The 18065-nt window shown below is 53.4% G+C and overlaps 2 protein-coding genes across 16 annotated transcripts in view; one reads left to right on the top strand and one right to left on the bottom strand.

The window, feature by feature from the left end:
- HORMAD2 (HORMA domain containing 2) overlaps window positions 1-8456 on the bottom strand; it is a 60316-nt gene extending 51860 nt beyond the window's left edge. For 2 of the 9 annotated variants that reach the window (XM_075917043.1, XM_075917041.1), the window contains exons 1-3: window positions 7232-7409; window positions 3067-3155; window positions 847-991 (exon numbers count right to left, since the gene is read on the bottom strand). In XM_075917043.1, coding sequence (XP_075773158.1) covers window positions 847-991; window positions 3067-3117 — 196 coding nt within the window. In that variant the 5' untranslated portion in view covers window positions 3118-3155; window positions 7232-7409. Of the gene's footprint in view, window positions 1-846; window positions 992-3066; window positions 3156-4380; window positions 4406-5403; window positions 6096-7231; window positions 7411-8318 lie in introns of those variants that run through there. The other 7 variants (XM_075917039.1, XM_075917035.1, XM_075917040.1 and 4 more) reach the window with 7 other exon arrangements.
- Window positions 8457-8491: 35 nt separating this feature from the next.
- LOC102444267 (acyl-CoA dehydrogenase family member 11-like) overlaps window positions 8492-18065 on the top strand; it is a 42789-nt gene continuing 33215 nt past the window's right edge. For 4 of the 7 annotated variants that reach the window (XR_012899646.1, XM_075917031.1, XM_075917030.1 and 1 more), the window contains exon 1: window positions 10781-11188. Coding sequence is in view for 6 of the 7 variants with exons in the window: in XM_075917031.1 (XP_075773146.1) it covers window positions 10865-11188 (324 nt within the window). In the remaining variant the exon portion in view is untranslated. Of the gene's footprint in view, window positions 8626-10778; window positions 11189-18065 lie in introns of those variants that run through there. The other 3 variants (XM_075917032.1, XM_075917033.1, XM_075917034.1) reach the window with 3 other exon arrangements.

Raw genomic sequence — 18065 nt, 5'->3', positions numbered from 1 at the left:
CACACAAGGTTTCGGCATGCTTGTGATTGGCGATCATGAATGCAAGCGGAAAACAAAACAAACATTCCAAAAAACCCAGCTGACGGCTGCATCCGTGTTTCTTAAACTTTTTAAGACTGAGGAACACCAAACAATAATTTTTTTTGATGCCTCAGAACACCGAGGATTTTTTGTTGAGCAAAAAAACCCAACAACGGTTGGGGTAAAGGGGAGGTTGTTGAGCCTGAAAGATATTTAGGTGCCTAATTCCCATTGATTTCACCCATCGTTGGCAATAGGAGTTAGACACTGTGGCTATGTCTACACTGGCACCTTTTTCCGGAAATGCTTAAAACGGAACAGTTTTTCCATTATAAGTATTTCCGGAAAAGCGTCTCTACATTGGCAGAATGCTTTTCCGGAAAAGCCCTTTTTCCGCAAAAGCGTCTGTGGCCAATGTAGACGCGCTTTTCCGGAAAGAAACCCCGATCGTCATTTTCGCCATCAGGGCTTTTTTCCGGAAAAGACTACTGTGCTGTCTACACTGGCCCTTTTCCAGAACAGTTTTCCGGAAAAAGGACTTTTGCCCGAGCGGGAGCAGCATAGTTTTTCCGGAAAAACAGCTGATTTCTTACAGTAAATCGTCACTGCTTTTCCGGAAATTCAAGGGGCCAGTGTAGACAGCTCGCAGCTTATTCCGGAAAAGCGGCTGCTTTTCCGGAATAAGTGGCCCAGTGTAGACACAGCCTGTCAGCAATCTTCCAGCAAAAGACTGAACTGGCCAATATGCGCACAGACTTGGACTGATTTATGCCAGACAAATATAATGCACAAGAATGTGAAAGTAGCAGGCACTGGAAACATTACCGTCTAGATAGCGAGTGCCATACGAGCTCTCTGGAAAAAGCCCTCTTAGGTAGGTTATACAGGAGACTGAGACGGCCAGAAGCCTTTTCACCAGCACCAGAGACTGCTGCTCCGTGGCAATTTTCGGGGGAAACAACAGCGACTCCTGGAAAAAAGACAGAGGCAAAAAAAGTTTAGCGGGAGCAAATTAGGGTCCTTTTATCCTTTCTGCTGGTCTCCATAGTGTGTAGGCAGCAGGTCTGAAAGAAACCAAAGGAAGTTTTTCTTTACTCAGCACAGTCAACCTGTGGAACTCCTCGCCAGAGGATGTTGTTAAGACCAGGACTCTAAAAAGAGCTAGATAGAGCAACAAGAATGGTGAAAGGTCTAGAGAACATGACCTATGAAGGAAGGCTGAAAGAATTGGGTTTGTTTAGTTTGGAAAAGTGAAGATTGAGAGGGGACATGAGAGCCGTTTTCAGGTATCTAAAAGGGCGTCATAAGGAGGAGGGAGAAAACTTGTTCTTCCTGGCCTCTGAGGATAGAACAAGAAGCAATGGGTTTAAACTGCAGCAAGGAAGGTTGAGGTTGGACATTAGGAAAAGGTTCCTAACTGTCAGCGTGGTTAAACGCTGGAATAAATTGGCCAGGGAGGTTGTGGAGATATTTAAGAGTAGGTTAGATAAATGTCTATCAGGGATGGTCTAGACAGTATTTGGTCCTGCCATGGGGACAGGGGACTGGACTCGATGACCTCTCGAGGTCCCTTCCAGTCCTAGTATTCTATGATTCTATGGAGGTGAAGTCCTGGCCATCAGCACATCCTCTAGCGAGGAGTTCCACAGGTTGGCTGTGCGCTGAGTGAAGAAAAACTTCTTTTGGTTTGTTTGAAATCTGCTGCCTGTTCATTTCTTTTGGTGACCCCGGTTCTTGTATTGTGGGAATAACTAAATAACGTTTCTTTCTTCACTTTTTCCACACCAGTCATGATTTTATCGACCTCTACAATGCATCCCTGTCACATAAAGACAGAACTTTTTTCCTTGCTTTCGGCTGTGCCTGAGGTTGCACGCAGGTCTGGTTTCTAGAAGAAAGTGGAGTTTTGGTTAGTCAGCGCAAAGTGCTCCTATAGTTTTCCATTCCTAGGACTCTGTGTATGTTCTTGCTCTGGGAACGAGGAACGGGAAAGATAATCAACATCGGGTTTCCAGCGCTGCACGACTAAGTACTGCTCGGCAGTGTTGTCTTCAAGTCGTCATTGTCAAGTCCAAGTCGAGTCTCAAGTCACTACCGTTCAAGTCTCAAGTCGAGTCTTGAGACCCTAAAGTCACTTAGTCGAGTTTCAAGTCTTAATTTTAAAAATGTTACGTCACTTTTGTAGAAGCCATCATTATCGGCATTTTTGGACAATTTTTTCACCGAGTCGATTTAACAAAATTTACAAGTCTCAAGTCGAGTCTCGAGTCCCTAAAGTCACTTTCGAGTCAAGTTGCAAGTCGAGTCTCAAGTCACTACCGTTCAAGTCTCAAGTCGAGTCTTGAGACCCTAAAGTCGCTTTCGAGTCAAGTTGCAAGTCGAGTCTCAAGTCACTACCGTTCAACTCTCAAGTCAAGTCTCGAGTCCTTAAAGTCACTTTCAAGTCAAGTTGCAAGTCGAGTCTCAAGTCACTACCATTCAAGTCTCAAGTTGAGTCATGAGACCCTAAAGTCACTTTCGAGTCAAGTCCCAAGTCGAGTTTCAAGTCTTAATTTTAAAAATGTCACATCACTTTTGTAGAAGCCATCAATATCGGCATTTTTGGACAATTTTTTCACCGAGTCGATTTAACAAAATTGACAAATCTCAAGTCGAGTCTCGAGTCCCTAAAGTCACTTTTGAGTCAAGTTGCAAGTCGAGTCTCAAGTCACTGCTGTTCAAGTCTCAAGTCGAGTCTCGAGACCCTAAAGTCACTTTCGAGTCAAGTCCCAAGTCGAGTTTCAAGTCTTAATTTTAAAAATGTCAAGTCACTTTTGTCCAAGCCATCAATATCGGGGTTTTCGAACAATGTTTTCACCAAGTCGATTTAAGAAAATCGACAAGTCTCAAGTCAAGTCTCAAGTCACAAACAATGAACCCGAGTCGCGTCTTGAGTCGAGTCACCTAGGCGACTGAAGTCGGACTCGAGTTCAAGTCGTGGGATGTGAGTCAACAACTCTGCTGCTCGGCCTGTTGATCAGGAACGTGAAGTCTTGTGTTCTGTACCTTGGCGGGTTTCTGCTTCTTCCCAGTGTGCGAGCGCTGAGCCGTGGCCATTGTATCTCAAAGTGCCGCCTTCGAGATGGAACTGGAGCCTGCGGAGACAGGGACGTTAGCCATGTGGCAAATGCAGAATTCCTGGAACCTCTCTCCGTGCTGCGCACACGCACTAGAGTCTTGCTAGGACAGCTAAATAGGATCGGGTCAACGCTACTGTGCCACAGTCTGGAGTCCCTGCCCTGATCCTAAACAGTAAGAGGTAGGACCATCAAAGGTAGGCAGCTTCTTCCTCTCCTACCCTAAAGCAAGGTGAGGGATGTTAGACATCGTTTATTTTAGTAATTACTAGCAGAAATACCCAGCGTCGCCCGGGGAAAATACAGCAAAAGGTGTGATGAATGATTTATGTCAATTATATTAACATAGCATATTTTATTGGAAATACTTTTCTCGCAGGGTACGTCTAAACTACATGGCTCCGTCGACGGAGCCATGCAGATTAGTGTACTCGAAAAAGGGAAATGAAGCAGCGATTTAAATAATCGCCGCTTCATTTACATCAAAATGGCCACTGTGATGTGCCGATCAGCTGTTTGGCGGCACAGCGCTCTGCGGTCGACCGTCCTGGTAAACCTCATTCCACGAGGCATAACGGGACAGTCAACAAGGGCTTCTCTTGTCGACTGTGGAGTGTCCAGACTACCGCGCTGTGCGGCCAAACAGCTGATCGACACAGCGCGGCAGCCATTTTGATGTAAATGAAGCGGCGATTATTTAAAACGCCACTTCATTTCCCTATGTCTAGAAACCTCATCTACATGGCTCTGTCGACGGCTCCATGTGGTCTAGACATACCCTTATATATTACTTGAAGAAATTAACATAGCTAGTACTTTTTTTGCTATCATAGGGAAAGGATCTTGTCGTTGCAGTTTATGTGACACGCTTAACAGAAGAGTCCAGCAAATGCCTATAATCAGGCACTACTAAAAGCTAATTAGTGGCTCAGCTAGGGCTCTCGGGGTCCAATTGGGGCTCTGGGGAACCAATTTTGAGACATCAGCCCCGGAGTTGGGAGGAGGGCAGCAGCCCCAGAACCGGAGGGACATCAGCCCCAGACCTGGGGCAGAGGGCAGCATCCCTAGAGTGTGTGTGGGGGGGGGAGCAATTTCACTGTGTGCGTGGAGGGGAAAAGACCAAATATATATATATAAACTTTTAAAAAAGACAATCTTTCTAAATGCGCACCAAAAGTGTCAAAATAACATGTTCAGCAGCCAATTTCAGAGAAAAAGTGGATGGTTAACAGTTAGCAACTACCTTTCATCGTATTTAGCCATCCACTCTTTCTCCGAAATTGGTCGCTGAACCCGTTATTTTGACTCTGTTGCCGTGCGTTTAGAAAGACTGTCTTTTTAAAATGTTTGTTTCTAGAAAAAAAAAGTTAAAAAACGTTTTAAAACGATGATCTTTCTAAACGCACAGTATCAGAGTCAAAATAACGTGTTCAGCGACCAATTACGGAGACAGAGTGGATGGTTAAGTTAGCAACTACCTTTAATCGTTCTTAGCCATCCACTCTGTCTCTGAAATTGGTCACTGTAAATCGTACTTAGCCATATACTCTGTCTCCGAAATTGGGTGCTGAACACGATATTTTGACTCTGATACTGTGCGTTTAGAAAGATTCTTTTTAAAACGTTTGTTTCTAGAAAAAATATGTTAAAAACCGTTTTAAAAAGACAATCTTTCTAAACGCACATCAACAGAGTCAAAATAACGGGTTCAGCAACCAATTTTGGAGACAGAGTGGATGGTTAACAGTTAGCAACTACCTTTAATCGTTCTTAACCATCCATTCTGTCTCCGAAATTGGTCGCTGTAAATCGTACTTAGCCATCTACTCTGTCTCCGAAATTGGGCGCTGAACACGATATTTTGACTCTGTTACTGTGCGTTTAGAAAGATTCTTTTTAAAACGTTTTTTAACATTTTTTTCTAGAAACAAATGTTTTAAAAAGATAGTCTTTCTAAACGCACAGTAACAGAGTCAAAATATCGTGTTCAGCGACCAATTTCGGAGAAAGAGTGGATGGCTAAGTCCGATTAAACGTAGTTGCTAGCTGTTCACCATCCACTCTTTCTCTGAAATTGGTCGCTGAACCCGTTATTTTGACTCTGTTGCTGTGTGTTTAGATTGTCTTTTTAAAGCGTTTTTTAACGTATTTCTTTCTAGAAACAAACTGTCAATCGTCCTGAAAATTCAGGGCCGGACCCACAACAGATGGAAATGGTTGTGGGCCAGAGACCGCAATGGCACTAGGCCAATTGACATCAACTGACAACTTGGCCCTCCGTCGCTTCGGCAGTGGTGGTTTCGATCCTCAGGCTGGGGCGCAGAACAGAGCCGCTGCTCAGAAATGCCGAGCCAATCGCTCGCGGGCCGGTTTAACGCCGAAGGGCGTTGTGCTTTCGAAAAAGACGCTGACAGCAAAAACGTGATCTTGACGAGAGACCCACTGGAAACACCGGGCTGAATTTGTTTGGATCCAATCCTTCCTCCGGAACCACGTCGAAATTCTCACAGCCACCGAGAAACCCCCGCTCATGCCATTCCCCAAAGGAAGAGAATCCTTGTTCCCAGATAGGGAAACTGAGGCAGGCCACGCCGACAGCTTGGGAATGTCGACGCTTAGTCGTGTCCTTTTTTTGGGCACCGCTGGTAATGTCGGGACGCGGGGGAGGTGTGTAAAGTCGCTCGGAGCATGAAGACACGGGGCCAGATTCTGCCCGGTCATAAAACGTGGCCCCCGGGCAACACGTACGTAGCGAGGGCAAACTGGCCACTAGCGCTTTCAATCGGGGGGGGAACCTCAGGCCCCCGGCTTGTCCAGATCCGGCCCCTGGGGCTCATACCCCACTGGGGAGCCTCCTCCCCCCCCCCGGCTGCCCCACTGTGGGGCTGGAGCGCAGAAAATCTACTAGCCTGGCCCCCCAGGCGCTGGGGTGTGAGGGGGTAGCGGAGGAGACACCGCCCCTAAGGGGCGGAGCCAATGGGGGCTGAGGAGACACCGCGGGGGGGGGAAGGGGCGGAGCCAATGGGGGCTGAGGAGACACCGCGGGGGGGGGGGGGAAGGGGCGGAGCCAATGGGGGCGAAGAGGACACCGCGGGGGGGGAAGGGGCGGAGCCAATGGGGGCTGAGGAGACACCGTGGGGGGGGAAGGGGCGGAGCCAATGGGGGCGAGGAGACACCGCGGGGGGGAAGGGGCGGAGCCAATGGGGGCGAGGAGACACCGCGGGGGGGAAGGGGCGGAGCCAATGGGGGCCGAGGAGACGCCGCGGGGGGGGGGGCGGAGCCAATGGGGGCCGAGGAGACACCGCGGGGGGGAAGGGGCGGAGCCAATGGGGGCCGAGGAGACGCCGCGGGTGGGGAAGGGGCGGAGCCAATGGGGGCTGAGGAGACGCCGCGGGGGGGAAGGGGCGGAGCCAATGGGGGCTGAGGAGACGCCGCGGGGGGGGGGAAGGGGCGGAGCCAATGGGGGCTGAGGAGACGCCGCGGGGGGGGGGGAAGGGGCGGAGCCAATGGGGGCTGAGGAGACACCGCGGGGGGGGAAGGGGCGGAGCCAATGGGGGCTGAGGAGACACCGCGGGGGGGGGGAAGGGGCGGAGCCAATGGGGGCTGAGGAGACACCGCGGGGGGGGGGAAGGGGCGGAGCCAATGGGGGCTGAGGAGACACCGCGGGGGGGGGAAGGGGCGGAGCCAATGGGGGCTGAGGAGACGCCGCGGGGGGGGGAAGGGGCGGAGCCAATGGGGGCTGAGGAGACACCGCGGGGGCGGGGGAAGGGGCGGAGCCAATGGGGGCTGAGGAGACACCGCGGGGGGGGGAAGGGGCGGAGCCAATGGGGGGCTGAGGAGACACACCGCGGGGGGGGGGGAAGGGGCGGAGCCAATGGGGGCTGAGGAGACACCGCGGGGGGGGGGGGAAGGGGCGGAGCCAATGGGGGCTGAGGAGACACCGCGGGGGGGGAAGGGGCGGAGCCAATGGGGGCCGAGGAGACGCCGCGGGGGGGGGGGGGTGAAGGGGCGGAGCCAATGGGGGCCGAGGAGACGCCCGCCCGGGGGGGGCGCGCGGGGGCTCGACGGGCCCGGCCCCTCCCCCCCGCCGCTACCTCAGCCCAGGGAGCCTCGCGCCGCGCCGCCGGACCAAGCGCGCGAGAGAAGAGAGAAGAGCCCGCGCGCCCCGCCCCCTGCTCTGGGCCCCGCCCCCCGGAGCCGGCCCGGCCGCTCGGCCCCGCCCTGCGCCGCGCTCGTGCCGCCTGCAGCAGCGTCTGCGCCCGGCCCCCCCCGCCCCTCGTGCACAGCCCCCCGGCTCCCCGCCCCCCCGCCCCGTGCACAGCCCCCCCGCCTCCCCGCCCCCCCGCCCCTCCCCCTCACCCCCCCGCCCCGTGCACAGCCCCCCCGGCTCCCCGCCCCGCGAGCCCCCCCGCCCCCTCCCCCTCCCCCCCCCCCGCCCCGTGCACAGCCCCCCCCGCCCGGCTCCCCGCCCCCGCGAGCCCCCCCCGCCCCTCCCCCCCCCGCCCCGTGCACAGCCCCCCCCCGGCTCCCCGCCCCGCGAGGCCCCCCACCTCTCCCCCCTCCCCCCCCGCCCCGTGCACAGCCCCCCCCCCCGGCTCCCCGCCCCGCGAGCCCCCCCGCCCCGTGCACAGCCCCCCCCCCCGGCTCCCCGCCCCGCGAGCCCCCCCCGCCTCTCCCCCTCCCCCCCCCGCCCCGTGCACAGCCCCCTCCCACCCTGGAACCGCCCCGCGAGCCCCCCGCCTCTCCCCCTCCCCCCCCCCGCCCCGTGCACAGCCCCCTCCCACCCTGGAACCGCCCCGCGAGCCCCCCCCCGCCTCTCCCCCTCCCCCCCCGCCCCGTGCACAACCCCCTCCCACCCTGGAACCGCCCCGCGAGCCCCCCCGCCTCTCCCCCTCCCCCCCCCGCCCCGTGCACAGCCCCCTCCCACCCTGGAACCGCCCCGCGAGCCCCCCCCCGCCTCTCCCCCTCCCCCCCCGCCCCGTGCACAACCCCCTCCCACCCTGGAATCGCCCCGCGAGCCCCCCCGCCTCTCCCCCTCCCCCCCCGCCCCGTGCACAGCCCCCTCCCACCCTGGAACCGCCCCGCGAGCTCCCCCCGCCTCCCCTCATGCACAGCCCCGCCACCCTCTCCCCCTCCACTTCGCCCCATGCACAGCTCCCCGCCCGCTGGTTTGTTTGAAACCTGCTGCCTGTTCATTCCAGGGGGTGACCCCTCGTTTTTCCGCCGTGGGAATAAGTCCCTGACGTTTCCGTATTCGCTTTTTCCCACGCCTGCCCCGACGTGAGCGCGCCGTCTCCTATTCGTTTTCTCCGCCCCTGGCTCCCTGCGTCGTTCCTTTCAGCGCCCCGCGTTCTTCCGTTCCGGGGAAAGGTACGCAGGGGCGGCCCGTGCCCATAGGGAAACCAAGTGGGCGCCAAGTGACGTGGGGCGCCACTTCCCCTTCCGGTGCCTTACCTGGAGCACGGCTTCCCTGCGGCGCAGGAGACGGGTAAGTCCTAGGAGAGTCGGCACGGGGAGGGGGGGGGCGGCATCAGGCATCAGCCAATGAAATGAATAGGCTGAACCCAAACAAAAGGGTGTTTTTTCCAACCAGTGGAACTCCTCGCTGCAGGAGATGGATGGCAGGACACAAATCGCTTGATCGTTGTCTTCGCTCCACCCCCTCTGGGGCACCTGGTGTTGGCCGCTGTCGGCAGACGGGATACAGAGCTAGATGGACCTTTGGTCTGACCCAATATGGCCGCTCTTATGTTCTAAGAGGCACGTGTCGGCTTCCCTTTGGGAGGGGAATCCGGGGAGGAGGTACAGGGGACTCTCTCCCCCCATTGGCACCCCGTTCCCTCTCCCTAGCCCCCTACCCCCCCAGCCACAGAATTAAAAACCTCAGTCTATAGCTGCCCTTGGAGTCGGTGGGCGGGGGCGCCGATTGCACCGTTCGCCTAGGACGCCAGTTGCTGGCAGCTAGTCTAAGGCCGGCCCCGAAAGTACGTAACTTTTCCTCCTTCACTTTCTCCATAGCTGCCGTGATTTCGTCGATTTCTATCCTCTCCCCACTTAGGGTACGTCTAGACTACAGGGTTTGGTCGACAGACGTTTTGTCGACAGATAGGGTACGTCTAGACTACAGGGTTTGGTCGACAGACGTTTTGTCGACAGATAGGGTACGTCTAGACTACAGGGTTTGGTCGACAGACGTTTTGTCAACAGATAGGGTACGTCTAGACTACAGGGTTTGGTCGACAGACGTTTTGTCGACAGATAGGGTACGTCTAGACTACAGGGTTTGGTCGACAGACGTTTTGTCAACAGATAGGGTACGTCTATACTACAGGGTTTGGTCGACAGACGTTTTGTCGACAGATAGGGTACGTCTAGACTACAGGGTTTGGGCGACAGTTTTGTCGACAGATAGGGTACGTCTAGACTACAGGGTTTTGTCGACAGAAGTTTTGTCGACAGATAGGGTACGGCTAGACTACAGGGTTTTGTCAACAGAAGTTTTGTCGACAGGGTACGTCTAGACTACAGGGTTTGGTCGACAGACGTTTTGTCGACAGATAGGGTACGTCTAGACTACAGGGTTTGGTCGACAGAAGTTTTGTCAACAGATACTGTCGACACAGCGCGTCTAGACTGCAGCCAGTTCTGTCGCCAAAGCTAGCCGCTTTGTCGACATAACAGTGTGGACGCAAAGGTCAGTGTAGATGCAATAATGCCTTCTGTCGACAGAACTCTGTCGACAAAAGGCGTTATTCCTCGTCGAATGAGGTTTACGTACGTCGACAAAACTACTGAGTTCTCTCGACGTTATATTGACAGTACTCAGCGGCAGTGTGGACGCAGGTATAGTTTTGTCGACAAAAGTCCACTTTTGTCGACAAAACCCTGTAGTCTAGACACACCCTAAGTCTCCTCTTTTCTAAGCTGAAAAGTTCCCGTCTTTTTCATCCCTCTTCGTACGGGACCCATTCCAAACCCCCAATCGTTTTGATTGCCCTTTTCGGAATTTTTCTAGTGCCGAGAGATCTGTTTGGAGATGAGGCGGCCGCAGCGGTCCGCCGTATTCACTTAATCCCCGCTCGAAAAAGCATCGGCGGCAAGGGAGGTTGAGGCTGGACGTTCGGAGAAAGTTCTGAACTCTCAGGGGGGTGAAACACGGGAATAAATTGCCCAGGGAGGTCGTGGAATCTCCATCTTTGGAGATATTTAAGAGTCGGTTAGATAAATCTTTGGAGATATTTAAGAGTATTTGGAGATATTTAAGAGTCGGTTAGATACATCTTTCGAGATATTTAAGAGTATTTGGAGATATTTAAGAGTCGGTTAGATAAATCTTTGGAGATATTTAAGAGTCGGTTAGATAAATGTCCATCAAGGATGGTCTTAGACCGTGTTTGATCCTGCTATGGGGGCAGGGACTCGACTCGATGACCTCTTGAGGTCTCTTCTAGTCTTAGTATTTTATGATCTCTCCCGTCCGGCTGCTAGCAGAAAAACCGGATCGATAGCACTGCTTGGGGCCTCTTACGGGGACTGCTGTTTGCACGTGTGGTTGTGTGGATTTTGGGGGAGGGCCTGTGTTCCTATTGGTGCTTTGCTCTCCTCCCTCCCTGCGGTCTTGCAGGGAAACCCAGCCCCGGAGGGAGGGGAAAACAGCCGAGTTTCCGTGTGTGAGCTGTCGCAATTAGCCGTGGAGCGAGCCCTGGCGCCCAGTCAAACCCCCGGTTATGTTTTCCAGGGTCAGACGTGCCCGTCTCTTCCCGATGTGGCACCCTGGCGGCCGGCCTCCGTGCCCACTTGCCCGTCTCTTCCCGACGTGGCACCCCGGCGGCCGGCCCCCGTGCCCAAAACTCACCGGTCGAGGAATCAAGATGTCGACGGTTCAGAGTCAGAAACCGGAGCCGGGGCATCCCCGCCCCTTGCAAGAGCCGACGTTAGCCTTTGCCAAAACGGCAATTGGGACCTTCTTCCAAGAGCAACCGAGGCTTGGAAACCCCTACGTGGACGACGCTTTCCTGCAGCGTTACTTGAGGACACACCTGCCCCCCCAGGTTTGAGCCGTGTGTGTCGTGTGTGCGGTTTGTTTGTTTGTCGTGTGTGCGGCACCTTTGCGCGGGGAGAGGGGCTGGAATGAGGTTGGGCTAGGCTGTGGCGTATCGGATCCGGCGATTCCCGTTCCGTCCGGTGGCTCTCGGCGTGGCCTCGACGCCGCAGAGCGAAAACCCCGGGCGTCGCCGATCCCCGTTATTGCGGAACCGTGTTCACGTCCAGCTGGATTCCCGGCGCGCCGTTTGGGCGGAAGTTATGACGAAAAACGATTCGGGGCCCCCCGGTATAGAAAGGTTGGGGATCCGCTGGAGGGGGTCCGGCGCAGGGCGGCCAAAATGATTCGGGGGCTGGAGGGCATGACCTATGGCGGTGATCCCCAACACGGTGCCTGCGGGCGCCATGATACCCGTGGGGGCATTTGTGTGCACGCACACACAAACACACACACACAACCTCCTTGTTCTCATCACATACACACACACACACACATCCTCCCTGTTGTCATCACACACACACACCCTCCCTGTTGTCATCACACACACACACAGACACCCTCCCTGTTGTCATCACACACACACACACACACACCCTCCCTGTTGTCATCACACACACACACACACACACACACACCCTCCCTGTTGTCATCACACACACACACACACACACACACCCTCCCTGTTGTCATCACACACACACACACACACACCCTCCCTGTTGTCATCACACACACACACACACACACACACCCTCCCTGTTGTCATCACACACACACACACACACACACACACCCTCCCTGTTGTCATCACACACACACACACACACCCACCCTGTAATTCTCTCTCTCTCTCTATCTCTCTCTCACACTCAACCTCACCACCTCCCTGTGATTCTCTCTTTCTCTCTCTCACACACACACACACACACACACAAACACGCACACACAACCTCCCTGTTCTCATCACACACACACACACCCTCCTTGTTGTCATCTCGCTCTCAAACACAGAAACACACACCTCCCTGTTGTCATCTCTCTCACTAACACACACACACACCCCTCCCTGTTGTCATCTCTCATGCACACACATACCTCCCTGTTGTCATCTCTCACACACACACACCTCCCTGACGTCATCTCTGTATCACACACACAAACACACACACACAACCTCCTTGTTCTCATCACATACACACACACACACACACACACACACACCCTCCCTGTTGTCATCACACACACACACACACACACACTCCCTGTTGTCATCACACACACACACACACACACACTCCCTGTTGTCATCACACACACACAAACACACCCTCCCTGTAATTCTCTCTCTCTCTCTCTCTCTATCTCTCTCACACTCAACCTCACCACCTCCCTGTGATTCTCTCTCTTTCTCTCTCACACACACACACACAAACACGCACACACAACCTCCCTGTTCTCATCACACACACACACACACACACCCTCCTTGTTGTCATCTCGCTCTCAAACACAGAAACACACACCTCCCTGTTGTCATCTCTCTCACACACAGACACACACACCTCCCTGTTGTCATCTCTCTCACACACAGACACACACACCTCCCTGTTGTCATCTCTCTCACACACAGACACACACACCTCCCTGTTGTCATCTCTCTCACTAACACACACACACACCCCTCCCTGTTGTCATCTCTCATGCACACACATACCTCCCTGTTGTCATCTATCTCACACACACACACACACCTCCCTGACGTCATCTCTGTCTCACACACACAAACACACACACACACGTACCTGTTGTCATCTCTCTCTCACACACACAACCTCCCTGTGATATTCTTTCTCTCTCTCTCTCTCACACACACACACACCCTCCCTGTTGTCATCACACACACACACCCTCCCTGTAATTCTTTCTCTCTCTCTCATTCACAAACACACACACACACAACCTCCTTGTGATTCATTCTCTCTCTCTCTCTCTTACACCCTCCCTATTGTCAACTCACACACACACACACACACACACACACTTCCCTGTGATTCTCTCTGTCTCTCACACACACCCTCCCTGTTGTCATCTCACGCACACACATACCTCCCTGTTGTCATCTCTCTCACTAACACACACACACACCCCTCCCTGTTGTCATCTCTCATGCACACACATACCTCCCTGTTGTCATCTATCTCACACACACACACACACCTCCCTGACGTCATCTCTGTCTCACACACACAAACACACAAACACACACACACACGTACCTGTTGTCATCTCTCTCTCACACACACAACCTCCCTGTGATATTCTTTCTCTCTCTCTCTCTCACACACACACACACCCTCCCTGTTGTCATCACACACACACACCCTCCCTGTAATTCTTTCTCTCTCTCTCATTCACAAACACACACACACACAACCTCCTTGTGATTCATTCTCTCTCTCTCTCTCTTACACCCTCCCTATTGTCAACTCACACACACACACACACACACACACACACCTCCCTGTGATTCTCTCTGTCTCTCACACACACCCTCCCTGTTGTCATCTCACGCACACACATACCTCCCTGTTGTCATCTCTCACTAACACACACGCACACACACACTCCCTGTTGTCATCTCTCACACACACACACACTCCCTGTTCTCATCACACACACATACACACACAACCTCCCTGTGATTCTCTCTCACACACACAAACCCTCCTTGTTGTCATCTCTCACCCACACACACACCCTCCTTGTGATTCTCTCTCTCTCTCTCTCTCTCTCTCTCTCTCAAACACACACCCTCCCTGTGTTCATCTCTCACACACACAACCTCCCTGTTGTCATCTCACACACGCACACCCTCCCTGTTGTCATCTCACACACACACGCACACAACCTCCCTGTGATTCTCTCTCTGTCTCACACACACATCCCACTCATTGTTGTCAGCACACACACACACACCCTCCCTGTTGTGATCTCACACACACACCCTCCCTGTTGTCATCTCTCTCTCTCTCTCTCACACACACACACACACACACACACCCCTCTCTGTGATTCTCGCACACACACACACCCCTCCCTGTTGTCATCACACACACTCACACCCTCCCTGTTGTCATGACACACACACACACAACCTCCCTGTGATTCTCTCACACCCACCCATCCTCCCTGTTGTCATCTCTCTCACACACACACACACACACACACACACACACCCCTCCCTGTGATTCTCTCTCTCACACACACACGCACACCCTCCCTGTTGTCATCTCACACACACACGCACACCCTCCCTGTTGTCATCACACAAACACGCACACCCTTCCTGTTGTGATCTCACACACACAAACCTACCTATTGTCATCTCGCACACACACACACCCTGTTGTCATTTCTCTCACACACACACACCCTCCCTGTTGTCATCTTACACACACACACGCACACACACACTCACAACTTCCCTGTGATTCTCTCTCACACACACATACACACACACCCCCTCCTTGTTGTCATCTCACTCACATACACACACACTGTCCCTGTTGTCATCTCACACACACACGAACACACACACACAACCTCACTGTTGTCATCTCACCCACACACACAACCTCCCTGTGATTTTCTCACACACCCCCCCCCTGTTGTCATCTCACACACACACGCACATCCTCCCTGTTGTCATATCACACACAAACACACACACTGCCTGTTGTCAACTCTCTCACACACACACACCCTGTTGTCATCACACACACACACACACTCACACCCTCCCTGTTGTCATCTCACGCAAACACACAACCTCCGTGTGATTCTCTCTCTCACAAACACACACAGACACACACAACCTCCATGTTGTTATCACATACACACACACACACCTCCCTATGATACTCTCTCTCTCTCTCACACACACACACCCGTTGTCATCTCTCACACACACGCACCATCCCTGTTGTCATCTCTCACACACACACACACACACACACACACACACACACACACACACACACACACAACCTCCATGTTGTCATCACATACACACACCCTCCCTATGATACTCTCTCTCTCTGTCTCTCTCTCTCTCACACACACACACCCTCACTGTTGTCATCACACACACACACCCTCCCTGTGATTCTCTCACACAGACACACACACAACCTCCTTGTGATTCTCTCTCTCTCTCTCTCAAACACAGACCCTTCCTGTGATACTCTCTCACACACCTCCTCCCTGTTGTCATCTCACACACACGCACACCCTCCCTGTTGTCATCTCTCTCACACACACGCACACCCTCCCTGTTGTCATCTCTCTCACACACACGCACACCCTCCCTGTTGTCATCTCTCTCACACACACGCACACCCTCCCTGTTGTCATCTCTCTCTCACACACGCACACCCTCCCTGTTGTCATCTCTCTCTCACATAAACACACCCTCCCTGTTGTCATCTCACACACACACGCACCCTCCCTTTTTTCATCTCTCACACTCACACACACACACACACACACACCCCCTCCCTGGTGTCATCATACACACACACACACACACCCTCCCTGGTGTCATCACACACACATACACACACACACACACACCCTCCTTGTTGTCATGTCACACACACACACACAACCTCCCTGTGATTCTCACTCACACACCCTCCTTGTTGTCATCTCACACACATACACACACCCCCTCCCTGTTGTCATCTCACACACACGCCCCCCGTTGTCAGCACACACACACACACACAACCTCCTTGTGATTCTCTCTCTCTCAAGCACACACCCTCCCTGTGTTCATCTCTCACACACACAACCTCCCTGTTGTCATCACATACACATATACACACACACTTAACCCTACCTCTGATTTTCTCTCTCTCACACACACACACCATCCCTGTTTTCATCTCACACACACACGCACATCCTCCCTGTTGTCATATCACACACAAACACACACACTGCCTGTTATCTCTCACACACACACACACCCTGTTATCACACACACACACACTCACACCCTCCCTGTTGTCATCTCACGCAAACACACAACCTCCCTGTGATTCTCTCACACACACACCTCCTCCCTGTTGTCATCTCACACACACACACACACACACACACACACCTCCCTATGATACTCTCTCTCTCTCTCTCACACACACACCCTCCCTGTTGTCATCTCTCTCTCTCACACACGCACCATCCCTGTTGTCATCTCTCTCACACACACACACGCACCATCCCTGTTGTCATCTCTCACACACACACACACACACACACAACCTCCATGTTGTCATCACATACACACACCCTCCCTATGATACTCTCTCTCTCTCTCTCTCACACACACACACCCTCACTGTTGTCATCACACACACACACACACACACACCTCCCTGTGATTCTTTCTCTCTCACACACACCTCCTCCGTTGTCATCTGTCTCTCACACACACACACACACACACACACACACACCTTGTGATTCTCTCTCTCTCAAGCACACACCCTCCCTGTGCTCATCTCTCACACACACACAACCTCCCTGTTGTCATCACATACACACATACACACACACACCTCCCTCTCCCTGTGATTTTCTCTCACACAGACACACCCTCCCTGTTGTCATCACACACTCAGACACACCCTCCCTGTTGTCATCACATACACACATACACACACGCACACACCTCCCTGTGATTCTTTCTCTCTCTCACACACACACCCCTTCCCTGTTGTCATCTCACACACACACACGCACAGAAAATCTCCCTGTTATCATGCACACATACACACACACAACCTCCCTGTTATCACGTACACACACAACCTCCCTGTTGTCATCACGTACACACACACACACACACACACACACACACACACACACACACAACCTCCCTGTGGTCATCACGTACACACACACACACAACCTCCCTGTGGTCATCACGTACACACACACACACACCCTCCCTGTTGTCATCTCTCTCTCTCTCTCTCTCTCACACACACACGCACACGCACACACACACACATCCTCTCTGTTATCATCACATACACACACACACACACAACCTCCCTGTTGTCATCACATATACATATACACACACCTCCCTGTGATACTCTTTCTCTGTCTCTCTCTCTCACACACACTCTCTCTGTTGTCATCTCACACACACACACTCCTTGATGTCATCTCTCTCACACACACAACCTCCCTGTTGTCATCACATACACACACACACACACACACAGCCTCCCTGTGATTCTCTCTCTCTCTCACATGCAAACACACACACACACACCCTCCCTGTCGTCATCTCTCATGCACACACATACCTCCCTGTTGTCATCTCTGTCACTAACACCCTCTCTGTTGTCATCTCACACACGCACACCCTCCCTGTTGTCATCTTTCTCTCACACACACACACACCTCCCTGTGATACCCTCTCTCTCTCACGCACACACCTTCCCTGTTGTCATCTCTTACACGCACACACCCTTCCTGTTGTCATCACACACACGCACACAACCTCCCTGTGATTGTCTGTCACACACACCCCCACTCCTTGTCATCACACACACACTCTCCGTGTTGTGATCTCTCTCTCACACACACACACCTCCCTGTTGTCATCTCACGCACACACACACCCTGCCTGTTTTCATCTCTCACACACGCACACACAACCTCCCTGTCATTCTCTCTCTCTCCCACACCCCCCCTCCCTGTTGTCATCTTTCTCTCTCTCACACACACACACCTCCCTGTGATACACTCTCTCTCTCACACGCACACACCCTCCCTGTTGTCCTCTCTCACACGCACACACCCTCCCT

The sequence above is a fragment of the Pelodiscus sinensis genome, unplaced genomic scaffold (genome assembly GCF_049634645.1).
Source record: "Pelodiscus sinensis isolate JC-2024 unplaced genomic scaffold, ASM4963464v1 ctg67, whole genome shotgun sequence".
Taxonomy (NCBI): domain Eukaryota; kingdom Metazoa; phylum Chordata; order Testudines; family Trionychidae; genus Pelodiscus; species Pelodiscus sinensis.
The sequence above is the reverse complement of the archived record's forward strand: the minus strand, read 5'-3'. Positions and strand labels throughout refer to the sequence as shown.